At 44.1% G+C, this 26,885-nt stretch overlaps 1 protein-coding gene across 2 annotated transcripts in view; it reads left to right on the plus strand.

Moving 5' to 3' along the window:
* Window positions 1-26,885, plus strand: part of HPS1 (HPS1 biogenesis of lysosomal organelles complex 3 subunit 1) — a 365,168-nt gene that overhangs the window by 161,357 nt on the left and 176,926 nt on the right. For both annotated transcript variants that reach the window (XM_085606326.1, XM_085606327.1), the window contains exon 9: window positions 25,782-25,898. In XM_085606326.1, coding sequence (XP_085462452.1) covers window positions 25,782-25,898 — 117 coding nt within the window. The remainder of the gene's footprint in view (window positions 1-25,781; window positions 25,899-26,885) is intronic.

The raw sequence follows: 26,885 nt of genomic DNA on the forward strand, positions 1-26,885 counted from the left end.
TTTAAGATTGGCCTCCCCATGGAGGCATCTGAGATATCCTCCTGCTGCAGACGAGGCTCCTCCAGCCTCTCGTTGTTTGCTTTGGGGCGGGCTTTAGCCAGGTTACAACTCTCCACGACTAGTGTTTACTCGGGAGGAGCCATACCAGCTTCAATCTTGTCAGCCCTTCTGAAAAAGACCAGTGCCCAGAACCCTTTCCGTCCAAGGGTGAAATACTGCCACATATGCCGGCTGCAGCACAGCCCTTCCTTGGCTTAAGCAGTTAAAAAAGCTCCCTTAGCCCGAGCATGCTGTGAAGCCTCAGGTGAGAGCAGCAGTCAGAGCTGTGGTTCGTGTCAGGTGTGAGCCCAGGAGAAACACAGGCGGAGCTCCCTGTGGCGAGATCACACCACCATCCTCCCCAGCAGCAGCCAGCAGGTCGTGCAGCAGAAATTACAATTCCAAGAAGGCCAGCCACCACTATTAACTTTGCTAATGCTGGCTTTATTTTACAAGGTCATTACCAAAGCGAGTGGCGGCAGAGAGCATTGCAGCAAAGGGAGTGTTGTTGATGAGGCCCTCACAGAGCACATACTGAGACAGTGTGGAAGGTAAAAGAGAATGACTGGGGAGGGTAGAAAGACTGTGAGTACTGGAAAACAAAATGAGAAGCCCATGCACTCCAGAAAAGTAAATATATATATATATATATATATATATATATATATATATATATATACGCCCACTTTACGCAGTTAGTGCCGTGCACGCACGGTGGGCACGCAGTGCGCTACGCGCACCGCGTGCCCACGTTACGCTAGATGGGCCATGTACGCACGATGCGCTTCGCGCACCGTGCGCACATGAAGGACCTATGATGCGCTTCGTTGTGAAAGGTAATATTTTAATTTTTCACATCTGTATTATGCCATTATTCGGGCACCATTTGCACATGGGGTGGGGAGAGTAGGGATATTTTTTTTTTTCCATTAATTTTTACCGGACGCGTACGGTAAGCGTAATCGGCGAAATTATCGAAAAAATTAAAATTCTGTTTTTGGCCTTGGGGGATCTTTGGGGACTCCCTCAACATGGCTAGGTGCGTAGGAGCTGTCTAAACAGCCCCTTTACATGTTTTTGGCCTTTGTTTTTTAACCCCCTCTCAGAGTGCGAGAGAGAAAATGGCGGCCGCCACTTACTGGTTTCGACCGATTCGAATGTTTACTAAGATCTAACAGCCAATCAGGCTCGCGCACGGCACCGTACGCGTACGGTAAGCTTACCGTAAGCGCACCGTAAGCTGCCACAGATATATATATTGATTTAAATGCTATTTTCTCAGGAACTACTGAACAGATTTACACCAGACCTACAAAAGGCACTTCCTTGACCTGAGGACTACCTCTCTGCCAAATTTCAAGTAACTCTGATCAGCCGTTCGGGCTGTAGCTGTGTCTAAAGGTCCTATGGAAAAATGCATGGGAAAAACGCGTTTTGGGACCCCCCTTTTTTCTCAGCCCCCGCTTGACGAATCCCCCCGAGACTTTCAGGGTAGGAGCGGAGCGGAGCGCCCCACCTATTTTGAAAATTTCGCGAGGATTCGTCGACCGGCGCCAAAGTTATTCCAAATAGAATGTTGCGGTTTTCCTATGGAAACAGGGTCCTAACTATAACTACCTACTGGCGACCGCCAGTAGGTAATATATATATATATATATATATATATATATATATATATATATATATATATATATATATGAGAGTGAGAGAGTGAGAGAGAAAAAAAAAAGAAAAAGAGCAGGACATGCATTCTCAAGTGATGTAAAAGAAACACAAAAGAGGATCCCTGCCTTCAGCAGTGGAAGAATACATTGGATCAATTAAAAATGAGGGTGTAACATAAATGCTCCAGGGTCGAGAAAAACACAAATGCTGAGGAAAGCCACTGAACAAGTAATAAAAATAGACAAAAAAGTCAGGATGCAAGTAAAGGGACAGAACCATACCCCCCTCAAAGCATACTAAAACATTGGTTAAAATGCAGTCTACAACACGCAGCTAAAAACAACATGCTGCGAAGCCGCAAAAAAGACAAATGTACCCATTCACTCTGAATCTAAAAATGTGTTGCGAAAATGGCTATCATACATCTACAAAATTCTCATGTGTGTTGACTGTAATTGTGCATCTGCTTGGTAAATCTACCACATAGTTGTACGGCCAGTGATCTTGGATGATTCTGTTTTACTTTCTCTAGACTTAATAGCAAAAAACATTAACAAGCAGAAGTTCTTTGTAAGACTAAGCAACCACAACTCGCCTACTCCCTGTCCACCAGACTGTGATTATCAAAGCCTTTTTAACAGCTGTGGGTTTTCATGTGAATGCTCACTGCTCTTCACATTCCCTAAATTCTCTCTGTGCTAAACGTTTATGAAAAGTTGTTATTCTGTACTAACTAATCTCAAAGCTGTAGAAGCTTATATTAAATTGGAAGAACTCTGGATCTGTTAATTTTGGGAATTAATTTGTCAATTTTCCCTTTGCATCCTTCCTATCTATAACATGTTCATCTTTATCTGCCTGAAACTCTTGAATTGTCCCCTTGATTTGTTGTAAGACACTCCCCCTCTTTGTGTAGCTCCATTGCAACCTTTACAGCCTGCTGTGGTAGCACGATTGAGCAGTCCAAGGCTTTTCGGGGGAAGGTATACACAGAGGGGTAAACAGACGCCCATAGTTTAAAATGAGGGCTCCCAGTTTTCCGTTTTTACTAATTATTACAGATAAATACAGACAGAAAACTATTTATTTTCCTGTCTGTATTTATTTTTAAATACAGAAAAATACAGAAAATAGGCTTTTTTTGGATGATTTTTTTCTATTGTCTATCATGAGTGCCAGGTCGGTAGGTGTACAGATTGAGAGGGAGGGGAGATGTAAAAAGACAATAGGTTTCCAAATTAAGTGTAATTAAGTGCAGAGCTACAGTTATTTATGCTATTTTACAATGCAAGTGCTTTTAGAAAACTCTATTGCACTGTATACTGCTGAAACCTTTTGGACATTGAAATGCTAGTATACATTTATCAGTTAAATAAATGTGGAAAAGTACCAGTTGCAGCTTCATTTATACAGAAACACAAAATAAAAATGGAAAAATACAGAAGAAAAGAGCAAAAAATAAATAGAGATAAATAGAGATGGAAATGTAAAAAAAATTCATACTATAAAACCGGGAGCCCCATTTAAAATACATTCAGCAGCAGTAATAAATTATTGTCCAGTCATATACTTGCTTTTATGAAAGAAGGATTATTTATATACGAACACAGAGTAAAATACGACATATAAAAACAAAACAGTGTCCTGAGGTAAGGGCTGTAGTGTTTTATAGGCAGGTCTCTGAGTCCCACTCCCCTCTCCCAATCGGTAGTGGCAATTCCCCATTCACTATAGGCCTATAGGTGAAGCCCCACTAGTACGAATCTCAAGAGTCCCACCCTGACACTTTAGTAAAGTATTATAAAAGTTTTCTTGTGACAGCTAATGAGTGGGGGAACAGGTGCTGCACCTCCAGGCCAAGATAAAAACCATCATGGCCTGGGAGCACCCAGAGACTGAAACTGAAGTAAGGGCCTTCTTAGGGATATGGCACTATTTTGTTTTTAAAAAAAAATCTTTTTATTGATTACAACAAACAACGGTACAGATATTACTCAGCACATTTTTGATTCACATTCATAATTACTGTGGAACATATAGGTTACTTTCAACAATCAATACGTCCCTTGATTAGATTGCTCCTATAATTTATGACTCTGGTTTATCAGCTGACAGTTGCAATGGTAAACTGGGCGGTACACATATGTCCCCCCTTTATTCGTTTCATTTGCCCCATATTTGCATCCATTCTTCGGGCACCCCCTGATACATATACTGTTTTCTCCCTAAACATGCACCCGTCCATATCTTTTTTCCAGTCCATCACTGTCAGAGCTTCTTGTGCCCCCCATTTCCTCGCTATGTTTTGCTTGGTGACCATCTGACCCAGCGACACCCATGTTTTCTCTTTACTACCCAAATCTGTCGGTTCCCATATGTTTAGCAGACATCTTTTGGCCTTGATTCCCAGTCTCTCTCCCAGTACTTCCCCTATGCACAGGACGACATCACTCCAGAACTTACTAATGTGTGAGCACTCCCATATGATATGTAAGAACGTATCCTCCCGGCCGCACTGTCTTTTGCAACTAGGGTCTTCCCTATATCCCATCTTGACCAGAGCTGGTCCAGTGACATATATTCTATGCAATATTTTCAGCTGCACCAATTTTAGATTGGAGGAAATTGCTACTTACTTTGGCGACACTAGTGCTTCCGGCCAGTCCTCATCCTCCAGCTCCAACAAGTCCCTTTCCCATTTTTTGCAGAGCTGCGGAAGAGGACCCAGTGAATGGTTAATCAGTTTAGAGTAAGTCAGGGAAATTGCTTTTTTCGGGAAGGAATCCATTGAGAAGCCTATCCTCTAGTGGTGAAGCCTCAGGAGAAGTCTCTCCCCTTGGAACTGCTGTCTGCAGGGGGTGTCTTACCTGTAGATACTGGAATCTCTCAGTTTCCGGCAATTTGTATTCTTGCTGTAGAGTCGAGTAGTGCCCCTTTTTTCCAGAGGTCGCCCCCCCTGATATCCCAATGGTATCCCATTTATCGAAACCCCTTGTCTTCCAAAGTGAGCCCAGTTGTTCCGCGGATATGGCACTATTGTTTCCCCTTGACTGAGCTGACTTCGAAGAAGAAGCCCAGGGTGGTGATTTAGACAGAGGCATCCTATGAAGCATTTTTCTCCCTAAAGTAAGCAATGGTCACAGCCCCTATGGTCACAACCCCTGAATTTTCCAGGGAATCCATTGTTTAAACTGATGCCTCAGAGCATGGCATAGGAGTAATACTTTCACAGCTTAATGATGAGGGCCTAGACCAACCTATAGCTTTCATCTATTTGAGGTCACCTCCCAGGGAACAGAGGTGGAATGCTATTGTAAGGGAAGCATTTGCTGTGGTCTGGGCACTGAGGAAGTTGAGACCATACCTATTTGGGACTCACTTCCAGCCCCTCAGGTGGCTAATACAAATGAGGGGTGAGTATCCAAAATGGTTGAGGTGAGCCATGTCCCTACAGGGAATGGACTTCAGGTTGGAAGACCATCATGGGACAGACTATGCAAATGCTGATGGTCTCTCTAGGTTCCTCCACCTTATTGATAAGAAAACCCAAGAGGTTGGGTAGCTCACCCCACTTTTAGCTGGGAAGGACACATGTTAGACCTGTCAGCCTTACGGTTGTTTTCCGCCAAAACATTTTGCCTGCTTGCCTCCAATTTTGCTGATTTGTTTTGTTGCTTAAGGACTCTAGGCACTTTATCACTGCTAACCAGTGCAAAAGTGCATATGTTCTCCCCCTAAACATGGTATGATTGTCTCATCCACAAGTGGCATATTTAATTTACTTGTACGTCCCTAGTAAAGTACACTACCTGTGTCCAGGGCCTGTAAATTAAATGCTACTAGTGGGCCTGCAGCACTGATTGTTCCACCCACTTCAATAGCCCTTGAAAATATGCCTCAGGCCTGCCATTGCAGGGCCAGTGTGTGCAGTTTACACTGCCATGTCAATCTGGCATTTAAAACATTTTGGCAAGCCTTAAACTCCCCTTTTACTGCATATGAGTTACCTCTACGGTATGCCCTAGATAGCCCATACAAGGCAGGATATCATTGGGGATTCCTTGTTACATCTAATAAATGTAGTTTAACATTGGAAGGCAGTAGAGCTGTCATGTTTGGTACCTATGGAATTGTAATGATAAATCGCATCCTCGAATTTGAGCCACTTGGAGCCGAACCATCGCCTTCCTCCAGCTGTCCGTCTACGACGCATTGCCCCTTTGCTTCTCACATCTCGGCTCATTCGATGACATATTTAAGGTACTTTGAAGTGGGTCCTGGACCCTGTAGCCAGCCAAAGATCCATTGTGGTTGTTCAAAGCTTTAGACTTTGTGCCTGTCTAGCGCAACCAGATAGCCCCAGTTTGAACTTTCTGCTTTTAAGCACTGTAATTCAATATATTATTTAAAAGATTAGACCTCCAGTTCTACTTATTGGATTTTTGTCATTTTAATATTGCTTTGTTAATGAAATTAAGCTCTATTGTTCTAACCAGTATTTTTATTAGTATCTTTTTGTGTGGTGTTGCACAAATACTTTACACATAGCATCTTAAGTTAAGCCATCTGTGCAGTGCCAAACTACCAGGGTGTGAGCACAGGTTAATTTAGGGTGTGTTTATGCTTGGACAGAGGGGATACCTCTGCCAACCTGAAACCCAATTTCTAACAGCTTTGTTATTAGCAATGTTTGAATATAGTGATATTGCATTCTACATATTTAATTCATGAAGGTTTGTATAATGTGAGTATACTTCCACATGCACAGTTAACCTATTTCTTCTAAAGCCAAGTGTGGAGTTTTTCTTGTTATTAAAATGCCACTTTGTATGACACAAGCCCAAGACTATTTCCCTGAGGTTCTTCTTGAACTTCTAAATTCTCACAATTAATTATGTTCCCAGTAATGAGCACTTTGTCAGTCAGTTAGTTCCTTCCTTCCTTTCTTTCGTAGCTGTTTTTATAATAGCCCACTTCCATGTGTCCCAATTCCAAGACGTATTCTGTAATGTCACATTTGTCAAACAGAAATTGTTTATCAAGGTTTTTCTCAAAATACTTAACTTTGCAAATTTATAAGATGATTTGCGAGATGTATCATGAATTGTTCCTTCCATCTAAAGTTGGAACTAAAGCAGGATAGGTTTCTAGCCTGTTAAATTAAATCTTTACCAACTATCATTTTATTTTCTGTTTTTTGTGGATCTCAAATGCCACAACTTGAAGCTTGTCATGATATCTCAGGCGCAGAAATAATCTGCCTCTCTAACACACATGGAGATAAAACTACCTCAGTGAAAAAGGGTCCAGGGGAGAGAGACAGGAGACGAGCATGGTCCAAAGGCTAGTGAGGCTCAACATGTCCCTGGAATTCACAGGGACTCACTAGACCTTCAGTGTTTCTAAATCGAAGGCATACAACACATTAGAAGTAATAAACATGAAGCATCCCAAGGTCCATACTCCATATGGGTGCCTCTTGGGGTTGGATAGTGAAAGCATTCTAAGTAGGCCCTTAGCAACCAGGATACTAGTGGAGAACTGAAAGAATAGAGAGCATCTGTTAAGAGGGACTCTGGTCTTGGATTACTTGGTAAAAGAGCCAAAGTGATGAAGGAATGCCAACTGGTTAAAAGCACATGATAGTAGAGGAGGAGGGAATACTGGTAGAGCCCTGCCTAAAAGAGAAGTAACTACTCCGGGAACCGAATAAAAGATGAACACAAATAGCAGGTGGGAATGCCAAACAGGTTTAAACTTAGTCAAAAGAGTGTTCAAGCACAGTACTGCATGATTGTTGTCCTTTCAATTGGCTCTGTCTCTCATAGATCAGAAGTGAAACCAATTGCTGATGCCACTGGCCTGAGCTTCGCAGATACATGTGTAAAGGGCTGTCTTATGTTCCATCTTCCTGTTCTCCAGAGCTTCCAGGCCTATGTCTGAATGAATGAATGAATGAAATGAAATTTATAAACGCGCAACTAATCCCGAAGGCATCAAGGCGCCTAACCAAAGAAAATCATAAAAGGCAAATCCAGAACTAAGGGTAGGCTTTGGCAAATAGCCACGTCTTGAGAGCCCTCCTAAAGGCTTGCTTTGAGGGAAGGGATTTGATCTCAGCCGGCAGAATATTCCACAGCTTTGGAGCCAAAGTTGAAAAAGCTCTGCCACCCCACTTGGCTCTACGAACACGGGGGACTGATAACAAGGATTTATTGGCGGAGCGCAGAGTTCTGGAAGGTGTATAAGGGGCCAACAGGTCCCTTAGGCCTCCAGATCTGTTAGTAGCCAAAGCCCCATAGATCAAACATAGGGACTTAAAAGAAATCCTGGCCTCAATTGGAAGCCAGTGCAGTGTCTTTCTAGCAGCCGAAGCAGAAGCCCGCTTAGGTAGATCCAGTACAAACTTGGCGGCGGCATTCTGCACCATTTGAAGTCGCATTAACTTACCCTTGTTAATGCCTAAATATAAGGCATTACAGTAGTCAAGTCTTGAGCCTATTAATGCAATTACAATTTGCTTTCTGGCTTGAAGGGACAGATAATGTTTGATCTTCCGCAAGATGTTTAGTAAGCCCCAACATGTGGAGATAGTCCTCTTTACTTGCTGACCCATCCCCAGGGTAGGGTCAATCATGACTCCTAAGTTCCTGGCCAAGGTAGTGGGTGTCGGACACACGCCCAACGATGTAGGCCACCATTCCGCCGACCAAATGTCCTCCTTTCCTCCGAACACCAGAATTTCTGTCTTTTTGCCATTAAGCTTCAATGAATTGCAAATCATCCATTGAGCAACTGCCTCCATACAGTGTCTAAAATTGGAGGCAGCGGAGATGACAGGTTGGGCGAGAGACATCAATATCTGCGTGTCGTCGGCATAGGAGACTACCTCCATCCCATAAGATCTAATAAGCCTGGCAAGTGGGGTCACATAGATGTTGAAAAGAGTCGGACTTAATGCCGACCCCTGAGGGACCCCACAATGCACAGGAAGGGATGGAGATAGGAACTCCCCCAGCTTAACTCTCTGTTCCCTCTGGCCGAGAAAAGAGGCCAGCAAACTAAGTGCGGGGCCCTCCACCCCTATCTCCCTCAGCCTAGATGTTAACAATGAGGGAGACAGGGTATCAAACGCAGCCGTGAGATCTAGCAGGATAAGGAGAGTGGTCTGGCCCTTATCTACTCTAGTGCGGATGTTGTCAAGCACAATGGTAAGGGCCGACTCCGTGCTATGCTCTCTCCGAAATCCATGCTGCGAGTGATCCAGAAGGCCAGAAGCTTCCAGAAAGGCTGCAAGATGCTGGTTGAGATGGGTTTCCAGCATCTTTGCAGGGGCTGGAAGCAGCGAAATGGGGCGGAAGTTTTTGAGAAACCCGGGTCTAATGTGGGCTTTTTTAACAAAGGTTTAACCACCGCTCTTTTCCATTGTGAGGGGAAAGTCCCATCCCTCATTGCCCTGTTCATGATATCTAATAACGGAGGTAGAAGAATCTCCTTACATTGTTTAAGGAGTTTCAAGGGGCAAGGGTCTAGAGGAGACCCCGACCTAGTCTTGATCAGGAGGACTTCGAGTTCCTGAAGGGAGAGGGGTTGAAAGCTGGACAAACACCCTGAAAGAACCTCCTCGGGTGATGTTAGCGATGAGACAGGTAAGCATGTAGAGGTAGATAGTGCCGACCTCTGAAGCTCTAGTGCCGAATATATGTCCACAATTTTAGATTGAAAAAATTGTGCAACATCATTGCAGAGCTGCTGTGAGCTGACAACGGGATCAGTCACCTTCAATGATGTAAGCGTGTCTACGGTCTTAAACAGCTCTTTCGGCGAAGAGAGTGAGGAGGTAAGAGAAGTAAAATACTCTTGCTTAGTTCTTATCACCCCCGTCTTATAGTTCCTTAGGAGGATTTTATGAGTATCCCTCTCACGCAAATCCCAGCTAGTCCTCCAGAGACGTTCCTGTCTCCGTACTCCCTGCCTAAGAAGTCTTAACGATTCCGAGAACCACGGGGCCGATGGACTGTTCCTCGTGGAGTAGCGCAATGAGGCTGGAGCCAGTTCGTCAATAGATGTTTTGATGGCACTATCCATCCTCCCTACTGTAGAGCTTACGTCCTCCTCTGGGGAGATCGCCAAACTGGGCAATCTGGGGGCGAGCACGTCATTGGTTATGTTTTTGAGGTTACGTCCAAAATCCATTTTACTTGGCTAGTTCCCCTTGCTACTAACAGTAGTTTCATTAATTCTATAGGGATCGCATAATGGTCCGACCAAGAGAGAGGGATGGGAGTCTCAATGGTCAACCGAGTGTCATTAGAAAAGACCCCATCCAGCGTATGGCCCGCCTGATGGGTGGGACCCTTGACTAGCTGTTTCATCCCACAGCCAGAGAAAATATCCAATAGGGATAGAGTTTCAATTAACTCCAAATTTTCCAAATGGAAATTCAGGTCCCCCAGAACAGTAAAGTGCTCACAGCCAAAATGTGGCTCTAAAATATTAAGCATGTGATAACCAAAATCTGTTCTGGTCCCCGGAGGTCTATAAATGAGAAAGCCAGTAAACGGAACTACATATGATCCGTTAATGGAGAACTGAAGGGCCTGAAAGGTGTCTTGAGGTTCAGATAGTGGGATAATATGGCAGGAAAGGCAGTCTCTATGAAGGATACCCAGCCCTCCCCCCATACGTCCCACTCTGTCCTCCCTCACCAGCGTGTAGCCTTCTGGTACCACCTCAACCAAATCAGGTCCCGAGGAGTCCTTGGGCCAAGTTTCCGTAATGAAGACCCAGGCGGGTTTTCTGGCCAGTACGAAATCCTTAAATGCGAGATTGTTCTTAATTAATGACCTCGCATTTACGAGAAACCCCTTATCACTCCTCAGGCTAGTTCCTGATTTAAAAGTCGGACCTACAGGTGTAGCGACAGCAACAGGAGCCGACACCATAGAAGAGGACCGAAAACAGTGGCAGCCGGGGGAGTTCTGAAGCGCCTCCGGGGCGTTCCTATAGTGGCAAGGCAGCTTAGAAGGCTTAAGAGTGATCAAGTCCTGCCAAGAATAACTGATCCCTATGTACTCACCATCGGTATGTCCAGTCTCCCAGCCATCCAGCCCGTCCTTAGCGCGGACGGGCGCAGATGGGCTGGACTCTGGTGTGACTCCGGCGTTACTGCGGCACACACGCCGCGCGCACACGCCGCACGAACACGCTGCGCGCCTGCATGTTAAGCCTATATTGGGCTCTAGCGAGTCAGCCTGACTGCTAGAGCGCTACCTGGACTGGCGTCCTGTCAGCGTCCCCTACCTACCCCCAAGATGGCGCCGATATTCCCAGAAAGCGCGAAACGCGCTAGGAAGGACCCGCTGAAGCCGCGGTGAAGGGCACAATTATGGTGCAAGTAAGTGACAGTGATTTTTAAAACAGGGGAAGTGTTTAAAATAAATTTAACTAAGAAGACAAAAACGGGGTATTTTTAAAATATAGCACAGCGCCTAAATGCCACAGCGCAGCGCACAGCAATGGAAAGCCTTAACCCTGTTTGTTACAGTGCTGTAACTTGCTAGTACCCTTGGAACATGATGTCCTAGCTGCATCGGATTGTCTTTTAGTAAACCTAACTCCTGGAAAAATGTGAGCCTGAGATTGATTCTTTACATCAAGGACTTTAACAGCTTTTTAAAGGGCTAATTAAATAGTAGATCCATCTCCACAAACGTTTGTGTTCTGTCATTTACGCTATTTGTACCCTTCTTTTTTTTCATTATTCCTAATCTTAAAATCATAACAACCCCTTCCTTTTGTGTCTCTTCACTCTCTGGGTAATTGTCCTCCTTTTCCATACTTTGAACTCAAGCTGTGTTCATTACCTTTTGTAAAGTAACGTTCACATTATTGTGCTGATATTTGATACAATATAATTACAATTTAAAATTATATCTATAGAAACTCAGTTTGAATAAACAAAGACTATGAAACAATGACCAGAATAAGTGACAACCAGGACGCCCAGGGTAGTCGCCGCTCGTCATTGCCTGACTTCAGGAAATCCAATGTTTGGTCCACAACCATTTTATTAGTGATTTGCTCCATATCCTCCTCCAAGCTGAAATCTCTGTTCAATATATACTCTGTCACAAGCCACACACTATATCCTGTAATATATGAGTGGACTGCGATCTTTAACTCCACTCACCACTTTTACTACCCCATCATTTTACCTCATCCATCCCCTAATTGGGTGCAAAAACCTAATGAGTCTCCGTGGAATTATGTGAATTTCCCACAATTTTGCAACTTTGCCACATTAGTGCCCTTTGTCTTCTCCAAGTTCACATGAGTGGGATGCTCTTCTGGCACTACAAAATGTAACTTAAGACTTAGTCAAGAAGGTAGATAGATAGATAGAGAGATAGATAGATAGATAGATAGATAGATAGATAGATAGATAGATAGATAGATAGATAGATAGATAGATAGATAGATAGATAGATACACACACAGGAAAGTGAAGTCTGCAGATTTAATTCAGTGCATGAAATTTCTATGCCCCAAAGCATTTTGGCTTTACGCCTCTCTCATGGGTGAGTACATACACCCCTCATTGCCACGCATAACCATAATATATAAAGTATAAAGAGCTGTATACAGGAAAGAGTGCCATCTTGTAATAGAATGAACAAAAAAATATATGCATGTGTATAATCTTGATGTGTTCCCCTTAGAGAAAAAACTACCATCATATGTATGATAATACATAGAATAACCAAAATGAGATAAAATACGAGGCAAAATAATACTCATTCTAGGGCCACCATTCTGAAACATAATTTGCAGAAGTCTCATAACCTGTATATAAATGCCTAGGAATTGAACATATTATACCCTAGTGGGCCATATACACCTGCCACTACAACATATTTGCCTCAGCATACAAAATAGGCATGAAAAAAACCGAAATGTAAGATAGACCGTAGACCATACAGGATCACAAACTCATTTTGTCCAAGTGGGCATAACCATTTGTCTATACAGTACTCACATGGACAGTATCCCATAATGGCTAATAAAACTACATGAAGAGAAAGAAAATGGGATAAAAATAGGACTACACAGGAACATGTAAGAAAGCACAAATTATGTTCAGTAAAATAAATCACAATGATCTAATCCAGAGAGGACAAATACACCCCAAAACGATTGCTCAATGACTTCTTATCCAACTGTACTCAGCTTAAGTCGGCATCTAACTATATTGATAACAAAAATTACCCCAAAGAACAAGTGAATCTGACTGTAGATATAACTGTAAAATCTGTTAAAAAAACCAAAAAATGAAAAAAAAAGTTTGCAATCCAGATCAATAAAAAGAGACCGGCGGAAAAACAGATCACAAAGATATATATATAGCTTTTGAAATAAAGAAGCATATTATGAAAAGCAGGCCAAGTAAAAGTCACTGAGCATCTCCTAATTTTCAGGAACCCAGGCGGATTTTCAGACTATTGATATTCCTGGATTCCAGGCGTCGTAGTCTCAGAATGTTATTCCCACCTCTAACTTCCCCCCCCACCCTGTTGATGCCTTTACACTGTAAAATATTGCCATTATAGTCATATTTGGTCTGAAAGTGCCTTGCCACAGAATATGTAGAGTTTTTGGTAGCTATAGCACATGTATTTTCTAGAACACTTTTCTTGGCAGAAAACATGATGATCCCCCCCTATATCTGACCTAGCAGGGACCTGTAAGCACATATATGCAATAGTCGAAGTTACATGTAAGGAGTTCCTATCAGTACTGGATTTGGTGAATGTGGAGAGTACTATTCTTTCACCATATTCTGGCTATTCCTACATGCCTTATATTTTCTGCATGGAAAAAAACTATCATAGTAGAGGTATTTCCCTAGCCTTCCAATAAATGTAATTTTCATCAACCAGTCACTTACAGAAAAATTCTTTAAATATTTTATGCTTGGACTGTTATCTACAATTATGCCAGTTGCATGATCTGAGCATAAGATATGTCTTTTCATAAGTTTATTCAGAAGAGGAGATTGTTCATTAAACATAGTTATCAACCGGATATCTTTATCAGGCATGTTAGAGGAAGGGATTCGATGGACAAGGTTTATCCTTTCTTTCAAAATGACTTTGTGCTTAGCACATTTCAACACCCTGTGTGGACTTCCTCTTTGCCAGAATTGGCCTGCCATCCTTTGCGTTTGTCTTAAAAAGACTCCTGGTTCACTGGATATTATTTTATGCAGCAGGCCACCGTATCGGATACTCAATTTGAGTCTATAAGGGTGGCTACTCTCTGCATGGAGCACACTGTTTCAGCTTTTTCCTTTTGTAACAAGCATGTGGTGAGATGGTTATCCACAATAGTGATTCTAATGTTAAGAAATGTAATTGCTGCTTATGGTGCTGATGAGATGCAAGTTATGAGTATTAAGGTTCAAAATTTCAATAAATTGTTCAGCTATTGATGTTTCACCCTCCCAGATTACAAAGAGGTCATCTATGTTTCTCTACCAAGTCACCACGTGTTTAGTGTATGCCACATTCTTCATATCCCAGATTTGACTATCCTTAACATAGGAGGGTAAACTTTATAACTATGGATGCAAAAATAAATCGGTGTATCTAGATGCGCTTTCTAGAAATGTTTTCAGAGGGGAAATTATCGGTGTGCCAGGAGGAATATCCTTAACCTCGGGCCCATTAGGAAGAAGGTACATTACAGGTAAGATGAGGTGGTAGAATCTCACAAAATCTATTTCCCATGGCTCAACAAACCCCATCCCGTCATTCAATGAGCATGTCCTTGAATATGGTGCACGCATGATTGTACGATGCTTTTGGACGAGATGGAATAGCATGTAGAGTCAGCAAGTTGAAGATAAGTCTCATTGAGATACATAACCTTGAGTAAGACCACCATATTACAGCCTTTGTCTGTAGAACTGAAGGGAATGATCATTGGGTGGTCTGACAAACTCAGGAGGAGATGGGATGTTCTCCTCCAATGCCTACTGTTTGACTGCAGGGAGGTCCCATAAGAGCTGCTGTTTTGCTCCCTGTAAGAGGGCCATTGTGTCTGGTGAGAGAGTCTTGTGAAAAGCCTCTCAAGGTAGCCAAGGACAATGTGCTGGACTATGTGTTAGGTCTAAGATCTCACATGGCAGAGTACATTTACGAGGCAAGCAGGAAACTGAAGGCAAGCCAGGAGCTCATGAAGCACTGGTATGACCAAACGGCTACTATGCTTTTTGTACACTCCAGGACAAATGGTGTGGGTATTGAAGCCTGTGGCTCCCAGGGACCTCCAGGACAAGTGGACTGGGCCCTATACAATCCTAGAGAAGAAGGATGAGGTTACCTACCTAGTAGACCATAACACCCTCATGAACCCCCACCGAGTTCTGCATGTAAATAGGTTGAAACCCCACCAAAACTGGGCAGACATGACCAAGTTGAGCCAATGTCAGCCTCCTATCTAACAATATGCACGATAGGTCAGTGGAGGGAGTAGTCTCTCTCCCTAGTTGACAGACCAGCAGCACAGAGACTGCAAGCAGGTGATGGGGCAGTTTGCTGGTCTGTTCTCTTTGACCCCAGAGAGCACTGATTGGTGTGTACATGACATTGGCACTGGTGACAGCCGACCTGTCAAGAATAAACTGTACAGGTTGCCTGACCATGTCAAAGCCAGCATCAAGGCAGAGGTGGCCAAGACGCTGTAATTGAGGGTCATAATTGAGCCCGCTGACAGTCCATGGGTCATAAGGCAAAGAATGTCTTAAGTTTCAGCTTATGAATATATTTAAATAAATCTATACATGTTTGCGTATCCTCTCCAGTGTTCCTCGGGCAGAAAGAAAGACCCAAATTTAACAACTTAAGTTCAGTCTCATGAAGTGTTCTTTCTGATAAATGAATTGCAGTCGGATCCATGCTAGCCATTATTTCTTGCCTTGTTGCTCCTTGTCTCCAAATCACTGGGCCTATTCAGTTGGTTCTACCTTCTTTTGGTCTTTTGTCTCCTATGCCTCTTCCTCCTCCACCTCTTTGTCTTCCTCTTCTTCTCTTTGTTTCAGTCTTGCCTCTGTTTAACTATCTGAGTTCTGCTAAAACATTCCTTCGGTTTTCTTTCCCTTATTCATCCTTCTTTGCGCTTATTCTTGGGTCACATGTATCAGACACATCACTTTCATCCTCTGTCACATTTCCCCTTCTAGTACAGAATCATGTTTGACATGTGACAGATTCCTCTGCTCTTTCTTACTTAAAGCATCATACTTTAGCACAGGAGGGGAAAAGGCCTTCGCTGCTAGGCCTTTTCCCCTCCTGTGCTAAGCCTTTTTTGGGCTATTTGGGGTAGTGTGCGCTTAGGCCCCTGTAACTTTTTGACCACATTAGGTATCCACGCTAAATTTGCGTCCTTTTCTTCCAACATCATGTGGGGATTCTAAAGGTACCCAGGGTTTGTGGATTCTCTTAGAGGGTTCCCAGAAATTAGTCAAAATACAGCAAAATTTTGTTTTTTTTGTGAAAAATGGGGAAAAGTGGCTGCAAATGAAAGCGTCTGGGTTTTTCTCTGCAAATGATATCAAAAAAGGGTTTGTGGGGCTGAAATCACAATTTCTCCAGCTTTTAGGGAACGACAGATTTTTGGCAGAAATCCAACATTTTTTACACAGTTTTGACATTTTTCTGGGACATACCCTATTTTTGCTATTTTTTGTGCTTTCAACCTCCTTCCAGATAATGGTAAAAATGGGTAGAAAAGCAATAATGGATCCTGGAAAGCTATACATTTTTGAAAAGTAGACAAAATTCTGAATTCAGCAAGGGGTCATTTGTGTAGATCCATCAAGGTTTCTTTATAGAAACTAACAGGTAAATATAGGAAAAATTAAACATTTGTTGAAAAAAGCAGCCTTTTGAGTCAACGTTTTCACCTGTAACTTCTTCGAATTATGACATCTCTTTGAAAGCAATATACCGTTACATCCGGTGGACCTTCCTGGTTGTGGGGATATATATGACTTGTAGGTTTACCAAGAGCCCAACGAACCCAGAGTAAAAAACTGAGCAGCATTTTGTAATGGTTTTTTTTTTGTTCCGGGTATATAGCAATTATTGTGGGAAAATGTATACATGGAAAAATCGGTATGAAAGACAACAATGTATTTCTGAAATGGGAACAAATTACAGAGTTTAGAAACAGTGCTTATTTTGGACATTTTCGAAATTGGGAATACTCATACTTGCATGACAATTATTGGTCATTTTTCAAAATGACTTTTTTTTTACACAATGTCTTTTATTTGGAAGGGAGAAATGCATCAAAAATCAATAGGTAATAACAGTTGCTTTAAAAATCTGAACTACCCTAAGTCTCCCGATAAAAATGGTACCTCACTTGTGCGGGTCGGCATAGTGCCCGCGACAGGAAACGGCGCAAAACGCAATGTGGTCACACCTCAATTTTGCAGTGAAAAATGACCCTTTTTTGGCAAAGTGACTAGCTGTAGTTTTTTAACCCTAGCCCTGCCGGCACCTAGGGAAACCTAGCAAACCTATACATTTTTGAAAACTAGACACCCAGGGGAATCCAGGATGGGGTGACTTGACTGCCTCCCACCATGGTTTGTTATTCAGAATCCCTTGCAAACGTAAAAAATTGACAAAAAAAACACATTTTCCACATATTTCTGTGATGGAAAGTTCTGGAATCTGCGTGGATCCACAAATTTCCACCCACCCCGCGTTCCCCAAAGTCCTACGAGAAAAATGGTACCTCACTTGTGCGGGTCGGCATAGTGCCCGCGACAGGAAACGGCGCAAAACGCAATGTGGTCACACCTCAATTTTGCAGTGAAAAATGACCCTTTTTTGGCAAAGTGACTAGCTGTAGTTTTTTAACCCTAGCCCTGCCGGCACCTAGGGAAACCTAGCAAACCTATACATTTTTGAAAACTAGACACCCAGGGGAATCCAGGATGGGGTGACTTGACTGCCTCCCACCATGGTTTGTTATTCAGAATCCCTTGCAAACGTAAAAAATTGACAAAAAAAACACATTTTCCACATATTTCTGTGATGGAAAGTTCTGGAATCTGCGTGGATCCACAAATTTCCACCCACCCCGCGTTCCCCAAAGTCCTACGAGAAAAATGGTACCTCACTTGTGCGGGTCGGCATAGTGCCCGCGACAGGAAACGGCGCAAAACGCAACGTGGTCACACCTCAATTTTGCAGTGAAAAATGACCCTTTTTTGGCAAAGTGACTAGCTGTAGTTTTTGAAGCCTAGCCCTGCCGGCACCTAGGGAAACCTAGCAAACCTATACATTTTTGAAAACTAGACACCCAGGGGAATCCAGGATGGGGTGACTTGACTGCCTCCCACCATGGTTTGTTACCCAGGATCCCTTGCAAACGTAAAAAATTGACAAAAAAAACACATTTTCCCCACATTTCTGTGATGGAAAGTTCTGGAATCTGCGTGCATCCACAAATTTCCACCCACCCCGCGTTCCCCAAAGTCTTACGAGAAAAATGGTACCTCACTTGTGCGGGTCGGCATAGTGGCCGCGACAGGAAACGGCGCAAAACGCAACGTGGTCACACCTCAATTTTGCAGTGAAAAATGACCCTTTTTTGGCAAAGTGACTAGTTGTAGTTTTTGAACCCTAGTCCTGCCGGCACCTAGGGAAACCTAGCAAACCTATACATTTCTGAAAACTAGACACCCGGCGGCTTCCAGGGAGGTATGGCTTGCGTGGATCCCCCAACGTTTCCTTACCCAGAATCCCCTGCAAACCTCAATTTTTTTCTGAAAAAATCACTTTTTTTACACATTTTGGGGTGGGAAAGTTGTGGCATCACCGGGCTCACACAAATTTACCACCACCCAGCGTTCCCCCAGGTCTCCCGGTAAAAATGGTGCCTCACTTGTGTGGGAGGCCCAAGTACCCGCGGCAGGCAAGGGCCCAAAACGTATTGAGGCGACATCAACATTGCCTATCCCAAATGTCGCCTCACTACGTTTTGGGCCCTTGCCTGCCGCGGGTACTTGGGCCTCCCACACAAGTGAGGCACCATTTTTACCGGGAGACCTGGGGGAAAGCTGGGTGGTGGTAAATTTGTGTGAGCCCGTTGATGCCACAACTTTCCCACCCCAAAATGTGTGAAAAAAGTGATTTTTTTCAGCTAAAATTGAGGTTTGCAGGGGATTCTGGGTAAGGAAACGTTGGGGAATCCACGCAAGCCATACCTCCCTGGAAGCCGCCGGGTGTCTAGTTTTCAGAAATGTGTGGGTTTGGTAGGTTTCCCTAGATGGCCGCCGAGCACCGGGTCAAAAACCAAAGTGACCCCCCTTGCAAAACCAGGTGGTTTTGCGATAGGCCATTTTGATGTCACCTCACTACGTTTTGGGCCCTTGCCTGCCGCGGGTACTTGGGCCTCCCACACAAGTGAGGCACCATTTTTACCGGGAGACCTGGGGGAACGCTGGGTGGTGGTAAATTTGTGTGAGCCCGGTGATGCCACAACTTTCCCACCCCAAAATGTTTGAAAAAAGTGATTTTTTCAGCTAAAATTGAGGTTTGCAGGGGATTCTGGGTAAGGAAACGTTGGGGGATCCACGCAAGCCATACCTCCCTGGAAGCCGCCGGGTGTCTAGTTTTCAGAAATGTGTGGGTTTGGTAGGTTTCCCTAGATGGCCGCCGAGCACCGGGTCAAAAACCAAAGTGACCCCCCTTGCAAAACCAGGTGGTTTTGCGATAGGCCATTTTGATGTCACCTCACTACGTTTTGGGCCCTTGCCTGCCGCGGGAACTTGGGCCTCCCACACAAGCGAGGCACCATTTTTACCGGTAGACCTGGGGGAACGCTGGGTGGTGGTAAATTTGTGTGAGCCCGGTGATGCCACAACTTTCCCACCCCAAAATGTGTGAAAAAAGTGATTTTTTTTCAGCTAAAATTTAGGTTTGCAGGGGATTCTGGGTAAGGAAACGTTGGGGGATCCACGCAAGCCATACCTCCCTGGAAGCCGCCGGGTGTCTAGTTCTCAGAAATGTGTGGGTTTGGTAGGTTTCCCTAGATGGCCGCCGAGCACTGGGTCAAAAACCAAAATGACCCCCTTGCAAAACCAGGTGGTTTTGCGATAGGCCATTTTGATGTCACCTCACTATGTTTTGGGCCCTTGCCTGCCGCGGGTACTTGGGCCTCCCACACAAGTGAGGCACCATTTTTACCGGGAGACCTGGGGGAACGCTGGGTGGTGGTAAATTTGTGTGAGCCCGGTGATGCCACAACTTTTCCACCCCAAAATGTGTGAAAAAAGTGATTTTTTTCAGCTAAAATTGAGGTTTGCAGGGGATTCTGGGTAAGGAAACGTTGGGGGATCCACACAAGCCATACCTCCCTGGAAGCCGCCGGGTGTCTAGTTTTCAGAAATGTGTGGGTTTGGTAGGTTTGCCTAGATGGCCGCTGAGCACCGGGCAAAAAACCAAAGTGACCCCCCTTGCAAAACCAGATTAACTATTGTTCCTACAGCGTGAGAATTTTGGAGTAAAATTGCAAAGAAAATGTGGCAGACATTTTGAGGTTTGCAGGACATTGGGGATAAAAAAAACTTTTTGAATTCACAACAGAGACATCACCATGAACTCCCATGGGTTTTCGACAATATCTACAGTTGGTGGGTTATTCTTACATGGAAAGTGTACCTTGGCAGAGAAACTAAAGACAAAGATTGCTGCACAACCATCTATTCCTCAAACACACACACATACTGGTTGGATTTGGCACGAGGGCGAGTCATGGTTCAGTGTATTACATTTTATTAACTAGAGATTTCACAAAAATGAAATGCACTGTCAATAATTAAATTCACAAAAAAACAAACCAATGACTCGCAGCTCGTGAGCTGTGAAGCCACGTCAAGTCACCAACCACTTTACAGGCCATTCACACACCTTTCATACGTGATGCAAACAAGACCATTCGCACCACCAGGTACAAAAGCAACACAGTACAAAATTCACCAAAAAGGGACAAGGTACACCCTGCTTCAGAAAGACAAATATTACTGCACAGCCATCTAATCCGCAAGCACACACACATACTGGTTGGATTTGGCACGAGGGTGAGTGATGGTTCAGTAGATACAATTGTATTAGCAAGTGATTACACAAAACATGAAATGCACTGGTAATAATTGAAAGGGCGAGAAACTGAACCATTGACTCACAGCTCGTGGGCTGTAAAGCCACGACAAGGCACCAACCTCTTTACAGGCCATTCATACACCTTTCACACGTGTGAGACATACAAAACCATTCACACCGCCAGCCGCGGGCCCATCACATAACAAAACTCACACCAGCACACAGCGCCATTCAAGGGCCAATCACTTTCACACGCCCACAATCCAGACACAGCAACTACACATGCTGATGGATTGCGTGGAGTGGCACTCAGCTAGCAGTGTGTGTAGTGACCAGCAGAAAGTCACTACTCACACACAGCCAGCCGAGCTCCAGTCCACACACACCGCTAGCAGAGCGCCAGTCCACACACACCGCTAGCAGAGCGCCAGTCCAGGCACACTGGCAGCCAATCGCCAGTCCAGGCACACTGGCAGCCAATCGCCAATCCACGCACACCGCCAGCCAAGCTCCAGTCCACGGACACCTCCAGCCAAGCACCAGTCCGCACACACCACCAGTCCATACACACCGCCAGCCAAGTACCAGTCCACGCACACCGCCAGCCAAGCACCATTCCACGCACACCGCCAGCCAAGCTCCAGTCCACGCACACCACCAGCCAAGCTCCAGTCCACGCACACCGCCAGCCAAGCACCATTCCACGCACACCGCCTGCCAAGCTCCAGTCCTCGCACACAACCAGCCAAGCTCCAGTCCACGGACACCACCAGCCAAGCACCAGTCCGCACACACCACCAGTCCACGCACACCGCCAGCCAAGTACCAGTCCACGCACACCGCCAGCCAAGCACCATTCCACGCACACCGCCAGCCAAGCTCCAGTCCACGCACACCGCCAGCCAAGCTCCAGTCCATGCACACCGCCAGTCCACGCTCACCGCCAGCCAAGCACCATTCCACGCACACCACCAACCAAGTGCCAGTCCACACACACCAACAGCCAAGCGCAAGCCTACACACACCGCCATCACATTTAGGATTTTTTCAGAAAAAAATAAAAACACAAACAAATCGCAACTAGATACAAATCTTCTAACAGAAAATCAGCAACTAAATACATTGCACTAACACCAACCTTGAAACAGATTCAAATTATCCAAAGAATACAGACCAGGCAGTTCACTTTACCACTCATGAATGCTCCCAATAATTCTTTCGCGTGTGGTACGCTCTAAAACAAGCAGGAAGACACAGTACAGGATGAGAAGGTCAGTCGGGGCAGTACATACGACTCTCCTTCCGCGTACCTCTTCGCCAACAGACTCTACATCTCCTACTGGGAAAATCTTTTGAGGGTGTGGGAGGAATGTGATCTGGAAAGTGGCGATCTTTCAATCTAGCAACATCCTCCACCACTCCAACTCTAGGAACACTTGCCTGTTCCACTACAACAAGGCTGCCTATTACAGACTCCTGAAACTTAGCAAAAGTCATCTTTGACTCAGGGCGAGAATCCTGGAACACAACAAAAGCATTAAACATTGCCAAGTGGAAAAGATAGATAGCCAACTTCTTGTACCAAATGTAAGCCTTACGAAGAGCAGTGTAAGGTTCCAACCTCTGATCTACTCTGTCAACACCACCCATGTGCCTATTATAGTCTAAAATGCACACAGGTTTGCGCGCTTCAGCGACCTGACCCCAAACAGTCACAGGTGCAGTGCTTTCATCATGGATGGTAGTCAGCATGTAGACATCTCTCCTGTCTGAAAACTTCACAGCAAGAAGCTCCTGGCAACGCAACGCACTGCACTGTCCCCGCACAAGCTTTTGACAAACAAGTTCTTTCGGGAAACCTTTACGGTTAGAGCGGATTGTGCCACAAGCAAGAGTGTCTACTTTGGCCAATTCCCTGAACAACCGCACACCAGTGTAGAAGTTATCTACATATAAATGGTGGCCTTTGTTAAAAAATCCTCTACCAAGTTCCCAAACAAGTTTCTCAGTCACTCCAAAAGTGGATGGACAACCAGGGAGGTTAATCCTAGATTCCTTACCGGTGTACACCCTGAAATTAGAGACATATCCAGTCCTACTGTCACACAGCATATACAGCTTTATTCCATAGCGTGCCCTCTTACTAGGAATGTATTGCCTAAAAACCAACCAAAGACTCATCCACTACAATTTCTTTCCCAGGGGCATAAATCTCAGAAAATCGATCAACAAAGTGATCAAGGACAGGCCTAATCTTAAAAAGACGGTCACACTCAGGGTGATCTCGTGGCAACGCTAAACCATTATCAACAAAATGCATCATCCGAAGCAGAAGCAAATACCTGTCATGAGTCATGACTGCCGGAAAAATAGACGTTGCCATCAAGGGACTGCTAGACCAATATGAAGACATTGATGGCTTCCTTAGCAAGCCCATCAAAAAAGTTAAACCCAAGAACTTCTTCATCTCTTCAACATTTGTGGGAGTCCACCGGGTAGCTCTAGAGTATGGCTTAAGACTGGCACTGTTGTCCCTCAAAAACTGTTTGGCATACAAATTAGTCTGCTCAACAATCTCTGCCAAAAATACATCGTCCATAAACAACTGAAAAAAATTTACCGGCAAAAAGTTTTCAGTATTCACTCTAGACCCTGGAACACCAGTAAACTCTGGCAATGCCGGCTGAACCATGCCAGGGGCAACCCAGAGCTCATCACTTTCAAAGGGAAGCCTTGCAGCCCCAGCCTGCAGCCCAGATGCCTCTTGCCGCACTACACCAATGGGAAGCCTTGCAGCCCCAGGCTGCAGCCCAGATGCCTCTTGCCGCACTATCGGCACATCAGTCTCCTCCTCTAACACAGGCACTTCATCCGCACTAAGAGTATCTTCATCATCCGATGACTCCATACGGAGAGACAACTCACTGCCAGAATCGTCCCCTGCCTCCTCTCCCTCAGATGCAGAGTCAGTCTCTGAACCATGGTCAGAGGAAGACTCAAACAGCAAACCAACAACCTGCTGAGCAGTAACCCTGCGGCTAGCCATTATACTTACTAAGATAGAAGACTGCACAAACCAGTCAACAACAACCAACAATGTGCAAACCAAGTAAGTAAAGAAATGTGTACCTTTATCACAAAGATCAATGTACTCAAAAACTATACAATTAAATTACAAGAGACAGCTGCACTCACCAGAACCCAACTCTGCAGTGACACAGCAAAAACCAACGATATCCAACTAGAAAGAAGAAAAAAAACCAAATTACTCACAAGACAACAAAATACACATCGAGCACCAATGCAAAAAGTTTTTGACACTCAAAAACCAAACATACTGCTATTATTACACCATTTGTAAAACAAATTCATGCAGAGAAATCAAACACATTTACATTGAACTAAAAAAAGTCTCTTGCCAAACTAATCAAACAGCAGAACCAACACTAACAAAACGGCAAACTGAAAAGAGCAAAAGCCTTCACCTAGAACAAAAAAGTTAAAAAAAAAAACATTACAATTGCAATTCACAAAAAATATAACAATAAACATTATAACATGCTATGTCACTACCCAAATGGTCAATCGGGTTGTGTGCCAGGTGGGGCAGAAAACAGCAGGAAAAAAAAGGCTACTCAGTCCCGGGGCGGGTGAGCCAAATACATATTATAAAAAAATTGCACCCTGGAAGCGAGGGGGTCACTTCTATTTTTATTTCAACTAATTCCCTGGTGTCTAGTGGGCTTTTCTGCCCCCCCTGGGAGCGGAAACGGCGAAAAAATAAAACCGATCTGCCCCCAGAGGGGGCAGAAAAGTCTTCAAATAAATTAGGGGGCCAAGGAAGCGACCCTTGCCCAAGGGGTCGCTTCCTACAATAATAATTAGATCCCTGGTGTCTAGTGGGCTTTTCTGCCCCCCCCTGGGAGCAGAAACGGCGAAAAAATAAAACCGATAAGTCTTGCATGCATTATGGGGCCCCAGGAAGCGACCCTTGCCCAAGGGGTCGCTTCCTTTACTACAATGAAACATCCCTGGTGCCTAGTGGTGGCATTCCTGCAGCACAATCACGACGCTGTGCGCGATCATGCTGCAGGAATGCCCTGTATTGAGACATCAGGGGAGAGGAAATACTCTTTCCTCTCCCCCGATGCCTCAATACTTAGAAAATCCCCCCCGAGGCCCCACCGGAGCACAAAACTTACCTGCTCCTTGCTGGGACGCCTGGAAACAAATGGCTTCCAGGCGTCCCAGCGCTTCCTGATGACATCGGCGCGCGCTGTGCGCGCTGATGTCATGGGCAAGCGTAGGGGGGCTCGGGGGTGGCAGCGGAAACTCTTCCGCTGCCATCCACCTCTGTGGAGGCACGATCGATGCCCCAGGGGGGGAGTGCCAGCGCTTCCCCCAGGGGCTGTGCTCATGACGGAGCGGTTCCGTCATGAGCACAGCCCAACCGATGCTCATGACGGAACCGCTCCGTCATGAGCATCGAAGGGGTTAAAGTAAAGATGTCCTGACCTGGACTTATAGTCAGTAAAGTTCCTTACAAATGTTCTCTGTTTTTAGGCTTTGATCTCATATTCCAGTTCATCTAGATTCTTGTAAATGTTATTATTTTGTGTGGCTGGCAGCTCAACACATCCATCTCTCCATGTCTTAACACACCAACACCACTGGCCACTACCTCCTTTTTGCCTCATTCACATGTACACTGGAAAGGCGTGTACAATGCTGCCATCTCTGTGGCACAGAAAAAAAGGATGGTAGGAGCATAGTCAAACCTTCAGAGTCAACCTTTATGGTCATCAGCATACTTCAAATCTGTGCATCAAGTTCCTGTGCTGTGATGAATATATGAACCCCCTGTAACATGCCTTTCTCTTTGATACTTATTTGCAGCCTACGGAGGGACTTCATGCTCTTGTCAAACTGAAGATCAGTGATGAGATATCTGTCCCACAACGGCAAGGAGTCCTCAAATCTTCTGGTAATGTTGGTGTGGATATGCAAATTCAGGTATTTTTTTTAAATTCTCTAAATATTCCAACAGTAAATCCCAACAATTATGTTTTCCAGTGGTTCGTTGTGGGGTGATTGAATGATACATTTCTGGGAATGTCAATGAAATTATACAATTTTACCTGCAACTTTCTAGACTATAGGCCTGATACCTTGTGCATTTCAGATTCCTTTATCTATCCTTTTTTTGCATTTAATGTTTCCATTATTTTTTTTCATTACCTCAAATACTTTCATGCATGTGCTGAATAATTGAACATAGCCAGATACGTATTTCCTGGATGGCCTGATCCGTGGCACATTTTTATCAGTACCCTTTAGTATGTAAATCATTTCCTTTCTGAATAGTGATCTGTAAATGTGAACTCATTTGGAAAACTTAAAAAGTCTACCAAGCAAAGTCCTTATTTTGAAGAACATTGGCTACGCGTGGCACATAATTGTTAAAGACTATATATATATATATATATATATATATATATATATATATATATATATATATATATATATATTCACTTAAAAAACCATAGGTTTCACACATGTTATAGTTAGCTGGACATTTCCCTCGTAAAAAAACAATGAAATTCCCCCGTTATAGTTAGTGCAGGCAACTATAACTCACGCGACCGCAATCCTCTGCTGATGACGTCAGATATTACATCACTGTATTTAGACACCTATTCACCCATGTCTTCTTCCATTAATCTTTAGCTATACATATATTACAAATATTTATTTTTCAGGAAGACACATATTTAATCAGTGATGTAATATCTGACGTCATCAGCAGAGGATTGCGGTCGCGTGAGTTATAGTTGCCTGCACTAACTATAACGGGGGAATTTCATTGGTTTTTTACGAGGGAAATGTCCAGCTAACTATAACATGTGTGAAACCTATGGTTTTTTAAGTGAATTTGCAAGGTTTTTTAAATGCTAATTCCTAACTATAACGTGTGTGAAATCTATGTTTTTTTAAGTGAAT

Source organism: Triturus cristatus, chromosome 1_2 (assembly GCF_964204655.1).
Source record: "Triturus cristatus chromosome 1_2, aTriCri1.1, whole genome shotgun sequence".
Taxonomy (NCBI): Eukaryota; Metazoa; Chordata; class Amphibia; order Caudata; family Salamandridae; genus Triturus; species Triturus cristatus.